This window comes from Rhinolophus sinicus, chromosome 3, assembly GCF_057876585.1.
Source record: "Rhinolophus sinicus isolate RSI-liver-muscle chromosome 3, RSI-T2T, whole genome shotgun sequence".
NCBI classification, from domain to species: Eukaryota; Metazoa; Chordata; class Mammalia; order Chiroptera; family Rhinolophidae; genus Rhinolophus; species Rhinolophus sinicus.
Genome location: NC_142503.1, coordinates 7,112,233 through 7,136,121, shown reverse-complemented (window position 1 = coordinate 7,136,121; position 23,889 = coordinate 7,112,233). Strand labels below are relative to the sequence as shown.

General features: G+C 42.0%; 1 protein-coding gene across 5 annotated transcripts in view; it reads left to right on the top strand.

The window, feature by feature from the left end:
• The window catches only part of CTNND2 (catenin delta 2), an 831,455-nt gene that overhangs the window by 707,613 nt on the left and 99,953 nt on the right, over positions 1-23,889 (top strand). For 3 of the 5 annotated variants that reach the window (XM_074329071.2, XM_088796433.1, XM_088796436.1), the window contains 3 exons: positions 11,293-11,466; positions 21,095-21,169; positions 22,251-22,401. In XM_074329071.2, the coding sequence (XP_074185172.2) occupies positions 11,293-11,466; positions 21,095-21,169; positions 22,251-22,401 (400 nt within the window). The remainder of the gene's footprint in view (positions 1-11,292; positions 11,467-21,094; positions 21,170-22,250; positions 22,402-23,889) is intronic. The other 2 variants (XM_074329072.2, XM_088796434.1) reach the window with 1 other exon arrangement.

Sequence of the window (23,889 nt, the reverse complement as noted above, 5' to 3'; positions counted from 1 at the left end):
AATAAAGTAAATGTGGTCTAACAAAGGTATAATGGGTTCTTCTCGCGGTTTGCTTTTGCGGTACTATGATACATACCATGGGGCCCAGTCCTGACACTGCTTTATTCTGGAAAGTGAGCAAGCGCAGTAAGGGTTGAAAGGAAGAACAGCATATGGGCAGGAGTACGGTCCTTCCCAGCCTGCATGGCGACCACCATCCTATGGGTCTCACCCACCCCCTGAGCACTCCAAACCTCCAGATGGGCCCAGGCAACTTTGGAAGGCAGATTTGGGACGTGGACTTCTTATGATTTTTCACTTTGACTAAACTAAACTTTAAATGGAGATCAAATTCAGTCTGATTTCAAGGTTTTCTATCCTGTCTGTTGCTCAGATTCTGAAGTGCATCTTTCTGGTGGCCCCTGCACCTGTCACTGGTGTCTCATTTAGTAAGATTCTGCCCTGAACCCTGAACCCTTTCTCCACCTCTGTGCCAAGGTGCACTCATGTGGCTTGAAGTCTGTGAAGTGGCAGATGAGATTAGGAGTTAGTTGGGTACAGAAAAGTCAGGGATCAGAAGAGAATGTCCATGGACTTTACCCCGAGATAGAGCCCGTCTGGAAAAGGGGTTGCTGCCTCCATGAAACCTTATGGTGAGCAATTCTCCAGGCCTAGAACGCTGTCCTTTGAACCAGATTTTACGGCATAATGAGCTTTTCCTGAGATAGGTAAGCTCAAGTGATTAATAGAATTTTATTATTTTTGCAAAGTCTAAATGCAAATGTATAAGATTCGTCTGTCCCTTTTTTTTTCCCTTACAATATCCTTTAAGGAATAAAAAAGGATTTCTTCAAGAAAGTTTTGCTGAAGCGACTGTATGTTAAAATACAGTGGAATATCGTTGTCTGTAAAGAAGCTTCAAAGTTATGGATTCAACCAAGTGATAGTTTTTTAAAAGGCCTTTTAACTGAGCTCTATGTAACACAAAAATATTTTGAAATGCCTGAAAATTAAGCATGAAGCTTTATGAGGGTGTAACAGATAACAGTCATGCTTGTTTGAAAATCCATTTGAGTATGTATTGTCAAGTTCAGTATATCTAAAAACAGTCGAAAGTAAAAACTCTTTGGCATTTAAAGACTGATGGAAGGGAGGCAAAGCTGAAAGTCCTGGGCGCAAGAGAGTAAAGTCTGGACAGAAGATGACAGGAGGAAGGAGAGGGTTGGGAGGTCACAGTCAAATCCACTGGGCCTACTGGCATGGTGGCCAGTCCTAGGGAGAGAACTGAGTCAAGATGGTGTCACCTGCTGGGGAAGATTGACATTTGAGACAACCTGAGGTCTCAACAGAAAAAAAGTGCTTCACCTGAGGATTTCCTCCAGTGGTTTGCACGACAGGAAAGCATGCTGCCATTTCAGCAAAGGGGCCAAGGAGTCAAAAGGAATTAAAGGCTGGCTGCCTCAAGTGAGACGAGGGTCCGACCTAGTAACAGGTTGCAGCAAGCAAGAAATGGATGTGTCCCAGGTCTCTCTCTAGGATATCCCCATCTTTGTTAAAAACCAGAATATCAGGTCACCTTCAGAGCCTACAAAGTATTCTAACTCACCTAGAAACTTCTAGAGAGTTCTAGGTTTACAGCTTTAACTTGACAGGGTATAGAATACCCACTGAGAAAAAACAAAAACAAGGAAGATGCCCTAGACCTCAAAGCCTCTCTTTTCTGCTTGAATATCCCTTGTGAATTTGTTAATTCATATGGATATACGTAGATATAGATCTCCACGTGGGTAAAGACATAAACCTTTCAGGACTCAGAGATGAATCTGGTCTAGTATTTTTATATGGTAGATGGCCTCTCCTGATAATCGTTGTTTCACAGTTCACTGAGATGGGGTCCATTTAAGAGTAAGTGTCATTGCTCCTTTTCACTCATTCTCACGTTGTAGATGCCAAATGCATAACTAGCAGGAAGTTATATCACCATGATATTTTATACGCAAAAGCAATAGTGCTTCTGTGTAAAACATTTAACTGAAAAATAAAGGCCTTTCAACGTGAGAGGCAGCAAGCATTTATTTGAGAACAGCTATTTGGGACATACTGATTCAGGCCGAAGCCCAAATGATGTTCCAATTAGGAGACAAAGGCAATGGGTATTTATGAGAAAGGTAGGGCGAACAGTTACATCAGTAGGAGGAAGACATTTCTGCTGGTGCAAATAATATGACATAATGATGTTAATTCTCAACAATGTGTTTAATTTTCAGCCCAGCGGTCATCAGTCCAGTAGTCCTAATAACTGCTTTCTTGTTATCTTTGCAAACAGTTCTTTGGCACACAGTGTTATCCGAGGCCCAGTCCAAGTGTTACTGTGTCATGTTTTAACTTTCCAAGGCTTGAGGTATAAGACACGTAAGGCAGTTCCTCTGGCCTGGCAGCTCTGGCTCCTTTGTAAAGTGGTTCTGTTTATACTATTGTTTACATCTTCAACGCCCCCTTCCTTTTTCCACGATAACAGCAGACACGTCTTGGCAGAACCTCCAAGGCCTTTTGCCTGAGCACTTTCCTGGTCCATCCTAATGTCCCACAGGCCAGGCTCCAAGCTTTTGTCCATGCTGTTCCTCTGGCTCGAATTCCCACTTCTTTCTTCCACTACTTGGGGAATTATCTTTTAAAACCAAACAAAATATCGTCTCCACTCTTTCAACACTTCCCTCAAGTAAAAAGGTAATCACTCCTAGCCTTCTCCCACATGGTTTTATTTAAACTTCTCTAGCGCTCATCACATTATGAGGTATGACAGCAGTCGATCCCCACAGAGAGTGAATTTTCTGAAGAGAAGGATGGGAGTGGGGGGTCTTCTTTCTGTCTTTGACTTCTAGCTCAATGCCCACCACCAGCTATGCTGAATGAATGACAGTCAATCTGGGACTTACTGTGGCCTCTAGCTCTTGCTGTTGCTATGAATAGATGTTCATAGCTGTGACTTGTCCCAGCCTCATCCATTTCCTTTGTGGTGACACTTCTCCTCCAAGGGCCGCTGTGAGTCAAGAGTATTCTGTAGACCTTCTCTTTCCATTTATGGTGCAAACTGTTCAGCTACCTACGCCAGTGCTGCATTTATTACATGATTAGTCAACATTCTGATCTGTAGTCACCACTGGCCTAAGGAGCATGCTATCTCATCATCATCCAAGAACTTACGATTTACGTCAACAGGTGCATATGTGTGAGTCTCAAAGGGCCCCTGGAGAAGCAGTGCTTTTGATCATGTCAGGCTAAACATTGCTTTGTTCTGCAGGTATTAACACATGACACATGTAGATGGATTTGACGTCACGCCATCCCATCACCTAAAAGGTTTCCTTGGATTTTCAGGACTGTATTGGGTGTCACTTCTTCAGGAGATTCCCATAGGCCCACTGTGTCAGATGGGTGCCACTGGCCTAGAAATGAGACTGAGACTAAATAGCGATTATTGTCCCAAAGCACAAAAATGAATTTTATTGCACATGACCACACTGGAGATTAGAATTTTAAACTTACTTAAATTTTAAATGTTTCTCTTTATTTCAGACAAAATTGATGTTAATTATAAATATATACAGAGGGTGCCAAAAAATGTATACACATTTTAAGCAAGGAAAACTGTATTTAAAATATAATACTCAATATATACCAATAACAAAAGATGAACACAAGTCAGGTTTGACTTCTGCAATTACAAGAGGAGCTCAGAGTGGTTCCCATCAGCGTCCAGACACTTCTGCTTATGGCGAACTACTGCTTGAGTAATGGTGATCAAAGTGTCCACTTGTATATGTTTTTTGCCACCCCCGGTATATACATGCACATAACATATAAATACCATATGATTAAGATAAATGAATGAACTACAGAAAGAAAATAATACCCCTCCATCATACCCCCCACCCGCCGCCCACCTTGACACATCACTGAAGGTGACGACAGGTAGGGGCGCAGTGGCCACCCTGCCTCACTCTGCACACTGTTGTCTGACAGTTCACCCCTGGACTCAGCATGACCTCTTTCCTTGTCAATAAATAGTTGTTCAAAACAGAATGCGGAAGGGCTACCACGAATTCCACAATAAGGCTCTACTGTGATGTGTGAACAGGCCCCGATTATCATAAAGTTAGGTTGCTTCTATATTCTAACTGATGAAACTGTACTAAACGTCTGTGTAGTTAAATCTCACCTACATCCTTAATCACGTCTCCAGGATAAATTCTTAAATTGACGATCCAAACCAAATGAATGTTCCTAAGGCTTTGGATACATAAGCCAACATTGATCTCAATCACGCTTCACACCAGCAAGAATGGAAGAACATTTTGATTTGATTTATTATCACTTGATGGCTCTGCCTTTCATGACATTCTTGATGTCTTTCCTCATATCACTGGGTAGTTGTTTTTCTTTCTTCCAGGCATTTTTCATTTTCTTATTACTAACCATCCTTTCTCTTTTGCTGCTTAATACCGTTTCCTTTCTCACCATCTGCTTATTTCAGCGGCTGCTCATTCCTCACGGCCTGCTGCCATGTAGTCGCACTCTGCTTTCACCTTCCCATATGCCAGGAGCTTGGTGACTCAAGACACAGGATTTCATGTCCTCAAAACAACAGATCGTGTGAGCCTGCACAGATCACGGCTGCACATTTTTACACAGCGACTGAATGAATGAGATTCCGCTGTTTATTCTGCACTTCTCATATGAAATATGTCCCCTCACCTAAAATTGCTACTGTTCTACTTTGAATGAGTTTACAGACTTAAAACTCTATTTCGGTGTCTCATGTAATTTCTTTACTTACGTTTTGCCATGCAGGACTCCACGCCGTTAATAAACACTCTGTCATGTACTGCTCGACCAGGGCTCTCAACATCGGCACTGCTCACATTTTGAGCTGGGTAATTCTCTGTGGTGTGGCCTATCCTGGCCATTGCAGGATATTAATCAGCCTCCCTGGCCTCTCCCCAGTTGATGCTGGTAGCACCCCCTCTTCCTGTTATGACAACCAAAAATGTCTCCAGATATTGCCAAGTGTCCCTTGAGTGGTAAAATCACTCCAGTTAAGAGCCACTGTACTAGACTGTCTTTGAGGGACATATCACCAAAGATATAAACAAACTAGACTCCAGGATTCTCTGAAGGGGGTTGGCGTGCCAAGGACAAAGCCCCCTTTAAAAGGCAGGTAATGGGGGTCATGGCCCCGGTGGATGGGAAGCTAGGAGCAGATGGAATTCTAGGTGAGCATTAGTGGTATTTCAGTTCCATCTTGATGACTTGGAGAAGGGGCAGTTGAGCCCAGTGCCATGGACCGGCCTCAGTGACAGTCTTGTGGTCCACAGCACAGCAGCCTGTATCGCTGAGTCTCTTTGCTTCTGACGCTTTGTTCAGAAAACGCCATACCCTGCCTCTGCTTTAATACAGGTTTCTGATCTTGCCAATGCAAACCCCCTCCTATCTCCTACAAGGAGAGCCAGGAGACAATGTGTGCCACATAAATGCAGCTCCTTTGCCATCTCCTCTCACCTGCATCCTTTACTACTCTTAGCCCCCCCTTAGCTGATGTCTTCTAAATAGTTCTCTGGGGAACTCAGACACCCAAACTGCCCTTTTCTTTAAAATCCCTAAGAATCAACACAAAAATCATTTTTCTTCTGGCTTTTTACAGTTGCTTGGAGTTTTTTAATAACCATCACTTCTATTCCCCATCGTCCTCCCCTGCACCCTTCCCCCCCTCCAAAAAAAAAGCTGGAAGTGATAATGAAACACTGTCAAGGCAAAATTAATTAGTAACTCTGCTGCTCAAGCCAAGTCAAGCAAAAATGGCAGATAGCGGATGGACTCATGTTTAGGTCATTGCTTTTTCAAGTACTTAGTACTGGCTGCAGTGGGATTAAGCTACGCCCTGCATGAGAAAATTCCTGACAGTTTACCTTCTTAGAACCATCTTCTCTTCCGACATGTTGTGATGTGTGACTTCAACCTGGGAGGGAGGATTTTAAAATCAGAATGTTTCCTGTCACTGCAGATCCACTCCCTTGATCTTGCAATATCACAGGACTCTTGTTTAATGTCACTGAAATCCCTTCCAAATAAAAGGCTGCACACGTGTCATGACTGTAATGCCTCCTCCTCGGTAGAGAAATCTAGACAATACAGACGCCTTCCACTGGGGAGGAGGCCTTTTCTGTTTCTGTTTCAAGGATACAGCTCAGCAGAACAGGCTCTTTTCTTTACGTAGACGTGAATGGCTGTGACATCTGGGAGAGGACAAGCCTTTTCCCGATTAGGTGTACCCGTCCTGTTGGCATCTCCATGGTGCCCAGCCCAGTATGCTGGAGACTGGGGCAGGTGTAACTGCCTTCGGAGGGGGGGAATAGAAGTTCATTATTAATTCCTCTCACCCAATAGGGGATTTTAGGAATGTATCTTTCGAGTTGTCTTTTGAGCTGCCACCCTTGAAAGAACTCCACGTTTACAAAGTCTTATAAAGTGTGTGGACATCTTTACTTTCTGGTTTTTAAACTTTCCGATTTTTATCCCTAAGTCACATCTTTCTCCTCATAGAAGCAGCAAATGGCTTCCACCCTTCCATCCTCAAACCGACTAAGATAGATATCTTTTAAATAGAATTTAAGCCCTACGGGGAAGCAAAAGTATTAAAAGCAATTCCAAAGTAAGGATCTTTCCTTTTTTTTTTTTTTTTTTAACACATTGAGCACATTCCCACACCTATGTGATTTCCCTCCTAAGCAGACTTTCTTGCAGAGACCAGCACGTGTCTCCTTGCCAGCCTAGGACCATATCACAAAGCATTGTGTCTACGTTCCAGCAGCCCCTTGGCATCTAAATTGGGAGCATGTTTTTCTCCTCATTCCCAAAAAAGGTTTGAGCATGACTTTCTTGGAGAGATCATGTATATTTTCAATTTGATACAAGTTTAGAAAGTGAGTGATATAAACTGTTTACTGATTTATTTTATTACACTAGTCATACAGTCAGACATTTAAAGCCAGTAAAGAAAAGTATTGATATTATGTGATGACTGTGGCACTCTTTGGGATGACAAATCAATCTGTGATCTACTGTCAACATAATCCTGCCACACACTTGCCTTGCTTTGCTCCCAGACTGTCCCCAAGATTGCTCCATGACAAAACAACAATGGTGTAACTAGAGGGCCATCCTAACACCGAGTTTTCTTAGTTCTAATTATGATTACTGCCTTAGTCTGCTCAAGCTGCTGTAACAAAATACCACAGACTGGGTGGCTCAAACAGCAGACATTTGTTTCTCACAGTTCTGGAGCCTGGGAGTCTAACATCAAGGGACCAGCAGATTTGGTATCCGGTGAGGGCCCCTTCCTGGTTTACAGATGGCCGTCTTCTTGCTGTTCCTTTATGGCAGAAATTGAAAACTCTGGCCCCTTCATCTCCTTACAAGGATACTAATCCCCTCATGGAGGTTCTACCGTTATGGTCTCATAAACCTAATCACCTCCCAAAAGCATCACCTCTGAAAACCATCATATTGGGGATTAGAGCTTTAACATAGAAAAAAGAAAAAAGCTCAAAACCTCTGGTATAACCCACTCAATCCTTAGCTTCATGACCTCTAAATATATGTGTAAAATTCTAAATATAAACAAGACAATGGATAGGAGGGACTTCAAAGCGAAAAATATATTCTCTGATTTTTTTCTAATAACCTAGGAATGACTTGCACAAAATACAATTTAAACATTTAGGTAATAACTTAAGAATCACGAGCTAGTTTCTAGAATGCTTGCATGTTTTATTTGTTAAAATATAACAGATGAAAATAAAAATGTGCACAAAATTGAGGAACATTTATTTAACTATTAAGTGTGAGGAGTAAAACTAGGAGAAGAAAGGGGTAGTTTCACTAAAAATGTCCCCCAAGCTGGAATAAAACTTTTTAAGATCACAAATGCTTTTCTCCTTTTCCTTTTGTTTTCCCTTTATCTAATCTCTGCTTGATTTTAAACTTAAACCTGATATATGAAGCTATATAAACACACACACACACACACACACACTTATATGTTTATGTGTGAGTGTGTGTGTAAATCTTGCCACAACTTACCAATAATGTAGACAACATAATCAAAAAATGCTCTGCTATCATTGCCCCTGTGGGTTTCCTAAAATTACTTTGTCTCTTTGGTTACGCCCTGTCTTTATTACATAGAACGTTGTCCCTCCTGAGATTTTGGCTTCTTTATGTTATTTTCATATTTCAAGCTATTAAAGAATCGTGGTAATATGCCATCAGGATGCATCCAAAATAAGCACAGTTTGCATAAGGCTCGTGAATTTAGTCCTGTGCTCTGAGAATTCCATAGCTGGATGACCAGTGTTTTGACTGTGTCAAACATTTAGCCACTCCTTGCCTTCCATCCACACATGCCGGTTTTGTAGAAATGTTAGGGTAGATATGTCTTGTGTTTAAATTTATAAATGACATATTTCCACTTTGGTAAAAGAATTGCCTATCCCACAATTTCTCATGGATCCTCGTTCTAGAAGGTTAGCAGTAAAGGTTACATGTGCAGAAACGGTTCACAGCTTCGGTCTTATCCTGATGTCACATTGCTTTGTATGCCTGTGGATGTTGACTCTGGGCAACATAATATCAAGTATGTTAGCACAGCTCTGAAGACTTCTGTTCTTTCTATGGCTGATGAAAATCTATTTTTGAATGGACAGCTGACACTTCTTTCCCTATTAACTCAGTATAAGTTTGAATAAAATACCCAGATAAAGGCTAGATGCATTGACTGATTTAAGCAGTTCTTTTTCTTCGGTGTTGACATGCCAGACTGCCATCAACGTCCTGAAATGACAGAGAATACCCTTTGAACTCCATCTCAAGCTGTGATCAAAGATTATCCATATCACATCAGCTTTCCTTTTATTTCCTTCAGACTTTGTATGTAACCATTAAGAAAGAATTGTAATAAAAGGTATTTAAGAGCTGCATAGATCCATGTCAGCGCAGAATAAAATTGTCTACTGACGTAGCCATTTATCCTGTTTTATTGCACAGAATTTAGAAAAGGAGAACAGATGAAGCCCAGCAAACGATAACACAGCTGCCTTTTGCTCTTTGTATGGTTTGGCTGTCACATCTTGTAATGAGCCTACAAATGCAACTTCTGTTCACCTCCTGGTGTTATGGTAGCTCTTACATGAGAGGGAAATTTCATCCAGGTTGAGTTTTAAATTCCATAGTCTGATTTTCCTGAATATCATTACATCTTTATATGAAAATGATAGCTGGAAAGTTTTAAGGAGATGACAAAATAAAAAATGAAAACAAGAAAAAGAAAAACTAATGTAATAATTTTCCATTTTCCATTACACTAACCCCAAGCTGGTTTCCTTTGAGAAGCCAGTATTATTCCTGTTTCATCACTGACGTCAACAAACCTACAGGGTGACAGTGTTCTTTCTATCCAGTGGAATGAGTCAGTCTCAAATAATGAACCAGGGGCAATATGACAAGGCTGGTTCACTTTTACTTTTTTTTATTTATTTAAAGGAAATGTGTTGGTTTCATTGATATGGGTGTACAGGTGAAAAGTCTTCTTTGAATGGTTGAGAAGTGGCTTTTGTTAAAAAAAAAAAAAACAAAGAACATTCCCACCTTGAGTGTTCTCATTAGAAAGTTGAAATTGAGTGACGCTCTCGTTGAAAATGACCTTTAATAAGATGCCCAACATCCACCCGTGGGATGTCATTCATCTCTGAGCTTTAGCCTTGACTTAAACTAAGCTATGTCCTAACTGAGACAAAGAAGGCATGAGTTTTCAGTTTTTTCTTGGAAAATAAATGATGAAATTCTTGAAGTGATTTGTGACAGTTAAATAACTTTATATTTTCACTATCAACACTTCCATTTTTATGTTACACGGATATGAAGTAAGTCTATATTTTCTTCCAGCAAAATTTTCAAAACTAAGGAACTCACACATATTCTGAAACATAGTTGTGTTTTTGTATTTATACATACATGTATACATATGTGTACATATATATGTACATGAAATATCTGTGAGAAAGCATAGTATGACATCTAGAGTATATTTTAAGAAATCATTAATAAACACAAATAAAGCAGTTAAATAATTCAGTACCCCACTCTAATATTATGGATTATTTTGTTTTACTGTGATTTTTCTCAGAAGTGAATATGGGGATAGTTTTCTATACATATAGTGTACTTTATTTCTACCCTCATTATACTCATTGCTTTATTTTTCACAAATGACAAAGGCTGTGTATGATCAAAGGTCAGAATCATTATTACAATTTTTAATATTTTTAAAATTATAAGAGTAATAGAACAGAAAATTTGAAATGTAGATAAAAGGAAAGACATAAACATTTTATGAGTAAGTTTTTATTACCACTACATGGTTTCTATGATGCGTTTTACATGGTATAAAGTACAAACCCATACCACTCTGTATCCTGCATTGTTCCTTTAACTTTTGTTGTAATTGTTTGCTCAAGTTGCTACACGGTCTTCAAATCTATCATTTTTAAAGGTCCACTGATACTCCTTTGTGCAATAACCCATAATTTTAAAATTATTTGTAATTAATTTTTAATTCTACATGCTCCTGTTATTCATTAGATTCAATTTAAAGCAAACTTAACTATCAGAATTGCTCTAAAATCTAGATGTGCCGATAGCTATGTGAATGCATCTAATAAAACAGAGCAATTTTCTCTTTTGTCCCTCCTGTCATTGGGTTGGTGCCCATAGATGCAATGATAGTACTCAAAATCAAACAAATGTGTTTACAAGTTATATGGGAATTTACTGCAGTTACCGCCTATGCATAAGAAGTCCTGGCATTTGGTTGTTACCACTCAGTTATGTCAGTAATGATAGCGTGCTATCTGTAAGATACGCTGCCTTGGTCTGGAGGCTTCTTCCATCTTGCCCAAGCAAAAGTACCTCACCTCTTCTTTCTTCCTGTAGCACTGTGCTAGAATCGTTCTCAGAGGGCTCATCCAATCTCCTGCCACTTGTGTACACTTAAGTACATGCTCCCACCCCCGCCACCCACCAGCACAAGCTCTCGGGGGCGGGAATGGCTCTCCTACTTTAGGACGTGCCCTCCATGCAGTAGATGTTCGCCAGAAATCAGGACACCCTGCTTTTGTTTTCATCTGTCATGTTTACAGACGGCACTATTGGGAAATGTAATGATGTTAAAGATGTGTACTCTCCTTTTTCTTCCACCAGTGGGATGGAGTAGGACCTCTTCCAGACTGTGCAGAACCACCCAAAGGGATCCAGATGCTGTGGCACCCATCAATAGTCAAACCCTACCTCACACTGCTCTCTGAGTGCTCAAATGCAGACACGCTGGAAGGGGCGGCAGGTGCCCTGCAGAACTTGGCTGCAGGGAGCTGGAAGGTATGACTAGTTCGTTACAATAAGAAATCGGGAATGACAAGCACGACGGTAGAGAGTAACAGACGTCCAGCTTTGAGAAATGCAGTTCTAATGAAGTGTTTGAGGACATTAGAGAAATAGCAGTTACCTTGAACTGTTGGACTTAGGTATTCCTTTACAATTGTTTTAAGGGTTCAGGGGTCCTTGAGGATCCCTACAAAACACAGTTGGGTAGATGTAAGTATAGGCGCTGTGATGTGCTTTCCATTCCAGTCGTGTAGCTGAGTTACTTTGTTTTCAGGGGAGACTGGGACATGCTGATGCTTTCCAAAGCACTGCCATTGGCTACTCAGGGAGCTAACACCCAACACCTTGAATAAAAACTCATGTGAATCCTTACAGTGTTGTAGCTGGTTCTGTCCCCAGAGGAAGAGAATTTCTTGCATTTTTAAATTATGGCCCTACAGAGACTAGTATTGCTAGTTGTCTGTGGCAAAACTAAATAAGTAAAGCAAATATATGATTGAGAAGGAGATCAGAAGGTATTTTTGTCTGAGTCCTTATAAACACATGCTGTTCCTGATTGGTTTTCATGGAAACCTTCATGACCCTCATTTTGGGTAGAAAGGGATTCACCGTCCGAAAGAATTCTTGACTCTGGTCATTAAGCTAACTTGCCTTATGGCATAAAAAGTGTAACCTCTTAGATGATGGAGAGCATATGGGGAAAACATCACCGGAGGAAGTTGGACCTCTGCCATCCATTTCCTGTTTATTTAATATCAAAGCCTTGGGATAGACATAATCACTCTTTCCTTTAATATTCATTTCTATAAAACGATGTTAATATAGGCACATAGCTACAGATAATTCTCAGAAGCTCGATACCATCGGTGTCACACCAACAGGCCTCAGCATTGTCATGCAACTACACCCTCCCTTCCTATTATACCTTCCAGTATGGGCCTTCTTGTTCGTTCTCTCTCTCTCTCTCTCTCTCTCTCTCTCTCTCTCCCCCCCCCTCCCCCTCTCTCCCATCCTTTGTTTCCATTGAGACAGTCTCAGCTGCAGCACTGCCTTCTTTCTCTGATGTGACACCCCAGCTCTTGGGGCCCAGTCCCTGACAATACTTCCCAGGAGCTGCCTACTGACGCATGGAAGGCCCACCCCTTCTTTTGAGAGTCTTAAGAATGTGCATATTGCCCCTTTTCTCCCCTGCTCATAGGCACCTTAATGCTATACTGAAAGAATTCAGGTTGGGCGAAGCTTGAAGGGAAGTTGCCGCTTGCTTCCAACTAGGGAGAGCAGAGTCATGCCAGGCAGAACTCTAGAGTACAGCCTCGCATGAGTAGGAAAGAGATAATAATGGAAATCACTTCCTTGCACTAACCCTTAGATCTTCTCTCCCTCTAAATGTAGGCGGCTTTGACGCAAATCACAATTCAAACCTAGCCTCTGCCTCTTTTGAGCTTTGTGACCCTGGGCAAATTATAGCACCTCATTATGTCTCAGATGTCTCGTCTTTAACAGAGAAGATTGTGGCTGCTTCCTGTCACCTCATGGAGATCAGTCACAACACTGGATGCAAAGATGGAATGTCATTGGCCAAGGGGTTGTCATTATACACAGCCAAGAACACTTAGACACTGCAAGTCCCCACCCAGCTCCCCTGCCTCGGAGGACTGACTAGATGGACATAGGAAGGTGGGCTCTGGCCTGCAGGCCTTAGCCTGACCTGAGGCACAAAGCATCTAGATGGTAGCGAATCAAGTGTGCCCTCTTAAAATATTACTTTTAGTGAATTATTATTTTCTTTGAGAAATACTTAGGTTCTTACAACCATTTCAAAATGGAGACATATCTTTGAGCTGTAGAGGGTTTTAAATGTAAGACTACAACCTTGGCTTTACAAGTTAAACTCTATATTCCACATATTCACAAAGTTAATTAGAACCATGGAAAACATATTAAAGATCCAAATAAAGCTTCTAGAGTTAAAGTACAACATTTAAAGCAAAACAAAATACATGGAAAAATGGGATTAACAGAGTATTGGACATTGCAGAAGCAAAGATTAGTGAACTGGAAGATAGCAGTGGAAATTATAAAGTGAAACACAGATAAAAAAGAAAACAAATGCTCAGTGGCCTGATATATGTGTAATTACTGACCCCAAACCAAAGGAGAAAGAAAGGAGGAAGAAAACAGAAAAAAAATGTTGAAAAAATAAAGGTTGAAAAATTTAAACTCACAGATCCAAGCAGCTCAAGGGACCCCAAGCGCAAGAAACATGAAGAAACTATACCAAGGTACATCATAATCAAATTTCTCAAAGTCAGTGGTAAAGAGAAAATCTTAAAAACAGTCATGGGGGGGAAAAAGACATGTACTAAGAACTGTGCCATCACATCTAAACGCCAAAATTTTAAATCAGTGTCACTGTAAATGACACTGTAAATCAGTGTCAGTGTAAATTTAAATCAATTATTCATTTATTTATACGAGTCCTCAGTGAGCTACTAAGAATGTCTTCTAAAAATGAATCTGGTCTGTAAACCCTTTAACGGTAGAAGCCAAGTCCCACTTATGTCTTTGTGCCCCGTTGTTCAGTCCTGTGCTTGGCTGAGCAAAAGTGTTCAAACAGAAGCATTTACGACTAGCATCTATATCTACGTGTCTTTCTTGTGAAAACCAGTCTTTCATATTTATGAACATCTATCAGTCACTAAGCAGTTAATAACACATATAATGACCAGGCCATCTTTAGACGGTCACGTTTTATGATTCTTTATTTGGCTGTTTGATTCAGAGGTCAACATGTAATCAATATGATATAAAATTGATAGAAAGGAGTTGTGGGAGAATTGTTTTCTTTTCAGTTTCCAGACTCATCAGTGCTTTCCAGGCTGCAGATTTTGATAGCATTTCCCATTCCCACAGTTCCTGCAGTGTTGAACTTCCTGTTTAAATTACCAGGCTCTGTCTCAGACGTAACCAGGTCAGCTGGGAGAGCTGCCAAGGTATGTCCAGGTCTTTAGGTGTCTGGAGTGAGAACATGATAAAATTAAACTTTTTATACTATTTTGATATTTAAAAATTCTCTCCTACTTTTGATTATAAAATAAGAATGATAAAAGTATAATAAAAATTATCAATATCTCCTGGCAGTAACATCTTACTGACTGATTTCAGTGCATAAACCTGCCCATTAGTTCAGCACAGTTATCTGCAGTGTGAGACTTATTCCCACATATTCAGAGGACACGTACCTGGTAGTTTTTTCAGTTACTAATAGAGTCTACTAAAAAAGAGGCAGAAGGGTCTGGAGCAGATGAAGTCAATATCACAAAAACTGTATTTTGGACAGTTTAACAATTATGACCATTGGATTTCCCAGTCCATATCAGATTTCAAGCAATATATTAAAAAATGTAAGGAGTGCTTCTTATAAGCAGGCATACAGATCTGCCGTAAGAAGGGAGATGAAATCCTCTGATGGTAAAGAGAGAAGACAGAAGAATTAGACAAAGTACATAGGAGGCTGTAAGAAAGAAAAACTGTCAGAGCCCATCCAATGTCTTGGCTGTTCCATATATTCTAATAACTGAAAGCATTTTAGAAAGATTTCCATCCCGGTGGTTAAAGTAGAATTTTGACTCCCAGAATGTCAACCTTATTACAAGAAGCACTTGCCTTCCTAGTAACTCTAAATACATGGGAGGGTCTTCAGGCAGAGCAAGGGACACAAAGGAATAATCGTGTGTCGTTATAAATACATATATTTAAATATGAATTTCCTTATTGAAATACAAGTACACAAGCATGCATGAAAGCCAATCACATTATCGTCATGTCTTGTATAATTTGTTAATTTACCATATTAAATGGTAAGGGAATATATGGGAAGGGAAGACAGACAACCCACAGGGATGATCTGAGAAGATCTTCATTAAGCCGAACACTGATAAATTGTTATAATTTTTAACGGATTTATAACAACTTGTACAAAAACCAAACAAAGAAATCCTTACTTTAAAAGGACAAGGAAAAAACCTTGAATAATGAAAAAACTGATGTAGGATACACAACAGCATCGGGCTCCATAAGGGCAGTGTCACCATCTGAAATCTAGAGTTCCCAGGATGTGTTTTTATAGCAACTATTGAAATTTAGTGGCTTTTTTCTAGTGTCCTTAACTTTTTATGACCCAAACAAAAGCAGAAATGTGAAGGTAAAACACCAGAATTTTGCATAGAGACAGCTTTTTATAAACTTCATCATCTGAAACAATAACTTCTCTTTATGGAGAGATCGTGCACACTCTTTTTCTGTGTGACAAATTGACTAGCAAACTAAATCTTCGTAACGGCCCTAAATACTTCTTAAACTTTAAAACACTTATTACTTGGTGTATGAGCATCAGAAAAACATAATAGCATTGTGACAGAAGCAAAGTGATAGATGATTTTCATTGCCAGCCTAGATTTCCGTTACCTTTTTCTCATTTACAGTACAATGATTTTTTTTTTGTCATAGAATATTAAAACAATTAGATATAGTAGGTTGGAGATCTCCAAAATGTGAATGAATGTTCTTTCAACTCCCATTTATGGATTATTTCCATTGTAATTGAACTTTGTGAAAACCCAAGGTTTGAACCATAGAAATATATCTGGACTGGCTATGACCCAAACATTTTAGATATCTTTGATTCATCAATTTCCCCCTTAAAATATGACTATCCTCAAAGACTCTATTATTTCCCCATTTATTTTTAAAATATGATAGACTAAAGAGATACTTAATATTTAATGAGCTAACATGATAGCAACATAGATGTGAAGACGGGAACAGAATCTCCTGCCATGTGGCCCAAATGAATAAAACATAAGAGAACTGGGAAATTTGAGACTTGTCTCTAGCGACAGGATCAATAGCCTTGAGAAGGACACTGAGTTTGGCGTAGCTTAGCAGTCAGTGTGTCACATACAAAGGGATGAGGGCCGATTAGTGGACTGCAACCAATGACAGCAAAAATCATGATGGGACATCTAAGACAAAGAGAATTGTCTCTGGTCTAATTAATGGTGTGATGCAAAGCATGAGGTATAAATACAAAGAGACAGAATGCGGACAGACTATGATAAAAACGGGGCATGAAGCGTGATGCCGAGTGGGTTAGCTATTGGGCCAGAATAAACACAGAGGTTGTCTGAGGCCTCTGCCCACTCAGAACGCTCTTGGAGACACTACGCTCAGCTGGACGTGATGACCAGCTTGACACAGGGCCCGACCCAGGGAGAAGGAGCAGGAGAAGATCTGGGGCCAAACCCACTCATTGGCCCTAATCACACGTGGTAGTGATTTCTTGTCCTAAGACCACTGTCAGTGCTGATAGCAAGGGTGGCACCTGTATTACAACATTTGTAAAAACATTTTCTGTGTTCAGAAAGGTTCGTGTTTAAAGGCATGTTTTTTCATCAAAAATCACTTAACCTTGACACAGCCTGAGAGTTGGGGGGTACGTAACTGTCTTAGTTATTTAGCAAATTGCTAGGATTTCAAGAGGGAAAAGCTAGTTAAATTACAGTGTTAATCTTTTAGGAACATAAATCAGTCTTCACAGAGTCACCTTAGTTTAAGAAGGGGAGAAATTTTTGGAAATAGTATAGCTATTAATCCCATATAAGGCTGTGCCGGGATTTTTAAAAGTCAAGCTCCTGGGAATCCACATTAGAATGAGGTAGCTGGGTTCAAAGGGTTAAAAAGTTACTGACTTCACTTTATCACCAAACCATCAAGGAACAAGGAACATTATTGGAACCAGCTCTTATGCAAGTAACTTTGTTTGGTGTAATGCAATTTAGTTTCATTGCAATTTGCCTCATGCAAAAAAAAGAAAAAAACATTTAATCTAGACATCTCTAGGTAAACTCCATCAAATTCAGCTGTTTCCCAGTCCCTCAGGCTTAAACCTTGGCTGCATTTATGCTTGTCAGTTTTCATCCTCTCCTGCCCCCTGCAGTTGATACTAAACTTGGGGAGTCTCCAGGCATATCCCTGCAGGGGGTAGGATTGGGCATCCATGGAATCTTCTCTGGCCTCCTTGTCCTGTTGGGTTATCAGCTGGGGTGTGATGATTGGTGACTGGACTGTCTCTGGTCCAAGGTACCCTCCAGGCCCACACCTGCTTCTCCCCACAATCGATCTCCCCTGAGATGCCGCCATGTCCTCTCCTTAACTCAGGCAGGCACTGTCCACTCCCGCCATTCTGATACATCCCCCGCCTCCTGGCCAGCTAACCCCTCTGCAGCCTTCCCTCCCCAGCCAACTTAGCCTACCCACTCAAGACCACAGAAATGCTCAGGGGCTCCCCTGTGCCACACGGGGGCTGCAGGAGTCCTCGCCCACCCTGCAAGCATATTGCCATTCCTCCTGGGCTGTCCTCACTCCATGATGGGGTAGGGGCGTGGTGTACACTGCTGAGGTCCAGGACGGACAGCAGAGCTTCTGCTGACTCTCCGCTCTTCCATCTTCAAGGGAGATTTCATCAGCAGCCTCACACAGAGGAGATCTTGTCCACGACACTTCCGGTGGCAGTCTCCCGGGATGCTCACACCTCCTGCTTCCTCTCCACCCGGATCCTTTCTCTCTCCAGCTCAGAAGCTCTCTGCTGACTCTGGGGAGAAGGCAGATTTTCTGCCATTCTCATCTCCTTTCAAACATATCCCATCTTTCACCTGCATCTGCGCTCTCCAGCCTTAAACACTAAATGTTTGCAGCATTGTTCTCTGTCCCATTCCGACAACGCCTTGTTGGACTAGATAACAGTGGAGCCACTTCCCAGGAAGAGCCATGGGTCAGGAGGAGGAGAAGGAACAGCATTTACTATTTCGAATTGCTGTCCCTTCACATGCAAATACGAGTAAAAGCGATCCTTTCCTTATCTTGTCAGGTCTGCTAAACCAGGGCAAGTTGTTCTCCAGGCTAGATGGAAATGTCCAGGAGCTCTACTGACAGTACACAAAGGGTCTTTAACTCAGGCATTTAGAGGCGAGCCAGATGGGTAACTGGAATACTAACATAATAATGTGAATTATTAGGCCAAGGTTAATTGGTGACTGTAAGGGATTATATCACTATGCTTGCAGATAGGTATATCTTATACCGTCTCTCTTAGATGCGGAAGAGAATTGAGGGTCGAGCACACCAACTCTGGGGCAGTGTTCCCTAGATTCAAGGTCTGGGCAAGCATGTGTAGGCCATGGGACCTTGCTGTGCCTCCCTCTTCTCATCTGTAAAACGGGAGTGACACTAGTGACACTAGTATTTATGCATAGGGTTGAGATGAGGATTAAATTAGTTACTACATATCAAAAAATAGAACTGGGCCTGGCACTTGGCTTAAGTGTTCGGTTTCTGTCAGCTGAGATCATTTTGATTGAATGCTCATCAGTCTTCCAACACCTGCAATGGGACAGCATCTCCCCAGGAACAATTTGGAGAGATATGACTAGGGAAATAGCATATGACTGTGCTATTTCCTCCTGGACCAGCTCCTCCGCCTCCCTCTCTGTCATCCTCCCCCGCCCCTTTCTGCTCCTCTTCTTTCTCTTCCTTCTCCTCCTCTTGAACCATCAGGCATCCTCTCTGGGGCACATGGACCGTTCTTCTCAAAGGCATCCTGGTCCTTGCCTGATCTGTGCCTTCCCTGCAGTCTGCCATGCTCGGTGCATAGTGCTCATTCTGTTTGCAGATGTCAAGTTCCGTCCGAAGATTTCCACCTCAACCTCAGTGAGTTATGGCACACTTTTCTCTCGTGTTCCTCTGTTTTAATGCCAGTGACACTCCCACTTCTGATTACAAAACTCTTGGCAACCCACACACCTCTCCAACCACCACAGGCTGCTGTGCTTCCAAGGCAATTCATGTCTCTTTCGGGAAAACGGTAGGAGTCTCATGTTTCTGTGTTGAGCACACCTGGGCAACATCTGTCATCATCATCCAAGTGACTGTCTCTCTACGATGCCTTTCTCCTTTCCACCTCTACGCTGGCTTTTCCTCCTTCTTGTTGGATTACACATTGGATACACATGACCTACTCCAAGACTGGTTGACTTGTCGGCTGCTCCTTAAAAAGCATCACAATCACATATCCTTTGCACGTCAAGAAAACTTATGGAAATGGGCAAAAGCTTTTGAGTGAAACGTAAATAATTTATTCTGAGTTTTCGTACACTAAGCTAAGATTGGGAATTTTCCATACACGTACAAACACATACACAACTAAGTTTCAAAATGAAAGTTATTTTCCATGCAGCAATAGCAGTAATATCGGATCAAATTTGTAGTCTGTTATCCCTTTTCACATAGACAGAACATACCACTGTTGACCATTTTCTCATATGAAAAAGGTGTATCTATAATGCATATGCATTTGGGCCATATATTGCCATTTTTTACTTCCTCTCAAACCACTTCCCAGCAAAGCTGAAGGATTCTCATTGTTTTCCAAATACCAAATCACCCTTCCATCCAACATGGGAGGGGTATAACAGCTGGACTTCTGAGAAGATAAAGTCATAGCCATCCCTTTTTGGCTCACCTCAGATATGGCCAGGCTTCTCCTCTGTCGACATTTGGAAGAATGGAAGGGAGGGAAAAGCAATGGCTGGGAGACTGAGCTCAAAGGATTAGGGGAGAGAGAATGAAATGATGGCAGAGGAAGGGATGCTGTCAGCATCATAAAGAGAAACGGACTTTGAATAACAGGACCAGGGGTTCAGGGGCACAGCTGACCCCTGTGGGCAGGTTCTTAACAATTTTGTGTCTAAATTCCCTCATCTACAAAATAAGAATACTAGCACCACCTCCCAGGGGTTTGAGGAATTAGAAGAGATCACTAATGTACAAACCTACACCCTGGACTGGAATGAGGTGGTACTGGGACAGAGGTCATCATTAGAGCCCATGCATCAGCCTGCCTGCGTTCCCAAGAACATTCCCTATGGTCTCAAAAGGTCCAGAATATCTCCCCAGTGCAAACATCGATTGTTGATGTTCATCTCACAACTTTTACACATTGACCCCACCCTCTGATTTCAGTTCTTTTCTCTAGCTTCCCTCCTTAGTTTAGGGAAGCCCCCAACACAGAAGGGGCTGCATGAGCTCTGGTTTCCCATCTTTTCTGGGCCCTGGAGACCAGAGGTTTATAAACAGTGGAGGAGGTAGATAAAAATCGTGTTTCAGCATGTCAAATTGCAAACGCGATTTCCAGTGGATACAAAGGAGGTTTTGTATTGTTTTCACAGAGTACTTCCCTCCCTGGGAAGGGACACCACATCCACACGTCCAAGTTCCAAAAAGCAGCATCCAAACCCCATGTTGTTCCATGTCTAAGACTTCCTGGACATCCGTTCCTTTGCTCCCTGAGAGCAAGGCTGTGCAACAGTTCATTGCAGTCAAGAGATGCGTTAGTGAGTTCTATCTGCCCCCCACCCCATCAGACTTCCTGGAGCTGGGGGCACAGAGTGAGGGCAGGAGAAGAGCTTATAGTATGAGCTGATGGTGATAAGAAACTATGTGAATGTGACTTCTGACGTAGGATGGGATGAAGTTGTGTGTTTTTTTAATCTCATATTTCATGCAGGGCTGGGCTGAGGATGTGGCAGGCATGGCGTATGCCCTACGTTCACTGCCAGAGGGGGCTCCCTGCCTGCCACAGGTGAGAGCCAGCTCTGGGGTGTCTGCCCCAATGGGGAAGGGGATGGAGGGGCCTGGCGGGGGAGGGGTGGGGACTTTGCTCCACTTTTGGTGGTCCCCAGGAGAACTCTGTCACAGAATCCAAAACTTCCTGTCCTCAATGTCATTTTCTTAGATTGTAAATGAAATTGCGACAGATTAAACCCTTATATTGGTTGATTTTTATAGCACACGCTCTTCTCTGGAACACCGTACAAGAGTATGAAGTATATATGCAAATGTCTGAAGAATCTGGGCCTACCTGCATTCTATTAAGTGAATTGGAATGCTTTATCATTCTGATTTTGCAGGTATATTTCAATTGTAAGATTAGGTGTGTTCCATTAAGGCCACCAACCACCCAAAACAAATTCTGTATCTTATTTTACACGTCAGACATTGAATAATGGTCCTAGACACAATACATTTTGATCTTAACAGGTTTTTTTTTTATTTACAATTTTTACTCTTGATTTTCAATGTCATATTTACCTCTCCTCACCCCTACCTTTTTCTGATAAATAAAGAATTATTTCTTCTTTATTATTCAGCAAACAACTTGCTGGACAGTATGTGTAGCAACGCATCTCTATGCCCCACCTCCAAATTCCAATCTTTAAAAAAAAAAAAAAAAATCACCCACACTCAACTTTGTATCATTCTCTATATTTTCCAGGGTTCATTTTTTTATTCCTCTTAATGTCAGTAGCCAGCCCTTCCTGTCCCAAACCTTCCCCTCTTAAAACATCCAGTATGCACATCATGCAAACGGCTACGAAATGCTTCCCCATTCAAGGGCTGAAAATGCTGGCATCAGAGAAGCAAAGATCGGTTGACTGATTAACCCTACACCTTTATCATATGTTGAAAGCAAAAAACAAACAAACAAAAACCGTTAAAACATGCAAATACATGTCTAACCTACTCAACCCATTCTCCAACTAGGTCTTGATAATTCAACCTTTTGGGCACCTGTAAACAGCCATCTGAAAACCTGCACGTGCTGCTTGCGTATAGGGTTTTCCGCCTCCGTTTCTAATGTCTGTGCCTTTGGCCTTTCGCAGTGGTCAGTGTACATCCGAGCGGCGGTCCGGAAGGAGAAAGGTCTGCCCATCCTCGTGGAGCTGCTCCGAATAGACAACGACCGCGTGGTGTGCGCCGTGGCCACCGCGCTCCGCAACATGGCCCTGGACGTCCGGAATAAGGAGCTCATAGGTATGTGCTCCCTGAGTCACAGCGTCCCCGTTGTTACATGCGAATGTTTCCCGGCGGGGTGCGTGTTTTGGAATGGACTCGCAGAACGTAGGTGCATGCAGCAATAGTGCACTTATCAGAGGCCCCATTTTCTCCAGTTCTCCTAGTTTAAATCCAAGGTCCTGATTTGTCTTGTAAAATTCAGAGAAAAATGCAGTGTTTGTTGCCATTTCTAATCCTTGCAAATTAAAGATGACCGTGGTGCTCAGCACTGGAGCACTGGGATTGTAATGGGATGCACCCCACTTCTCTGCCCTCTCAATGTTTAGATTTATTTTAGATGAGACTATACTGGCTGTTGCATCCTGTTTTTTAGAGAATTGTCTCCCTTTAATTTGATGTTCAAGAAAGAGGGAGGACCTTATATCGATGAATATTAAAGAGGTCACACATTCATCTATTTATTTAACAGATATGTATCTATGACCTACCTTGTTCTAGGCCTGTTCCAGGCCCAAAGATTACATCCACGAGCAAAGCAGGCAGGGGGGCTTGCCATTACAGAGTTAATACTTGGGAGAGGGGAGAGTACAATAAAGAAAATGCACACATGAATCCCATTGTGTGTTAGAAACGTTCCATGGGGAGAAATGGCCCTGGGTAAAGGCAACTGTAATTGGTGAGGTTGCCCATTTTTTTTAATTGAGGTGAAATTCACGTAACATAAAATTAACCAAGTGTATTATTTCAGTGGCATTTAGTATTTTCACAATATTGTACAACCACCACCTATATAGAGTTCCAAAACCTTTTCATCACCGGAAGGGAAATCCTGTACCATTACAGAGTCACCCCATTTCTCCCTCCTCCCAGCCTCTGGCAGCTACCAGTGTGTGTTCTGTTTCTATGGATTTTCCTGTTCAGGAAGTTTCATATACACGAAATCATAATATGTGAGCTTTTGTGTCTGGCCTCTCTCACTTAGCATAAGGCACTGTGATTGTCAGTGGAGGTCAAGGTCAAGATAGGAGTTGTTGGGAAGGTAGCATTTGAGCATCGACCCGAAGGAGGTGAGAGTGGGCCATGTGACTACCTGGGGGAAGAGCATCCATGTCGATGGAGCAGCCTCTGCAGATAGTTCCCTGGATGGGGAGCTGGAAGGCAGCCAGTGGATTCAAGGCCATCAAGGGGCCTCAGTGCCTGCGACAGAGTCAGTGGTGGGAGCCCAGGCCAGAGGCCTCCTGGTTCCTCCTTCTGTATGTAGCAAGATGCCCAGGCCAAGGCTGATGGAGGCCTGGAGAACGGATGAGCTGCAGGGACCTGCCTGGGGAGAGGCACAAGCCTCCCCACAGACCATCGGCTACTGTAGGCATCTGGGATGCAAGCGATCATTCCAGAAGGGTCGTTGGTCAGTCAGTGCAGCAAGAAGCCTGGCAAGCCTGCCGGCAGGTGATAGATATCAATGGAGGCCAGACAGCAGGGAGCTGGACCACCCCCATGGCAAACGTT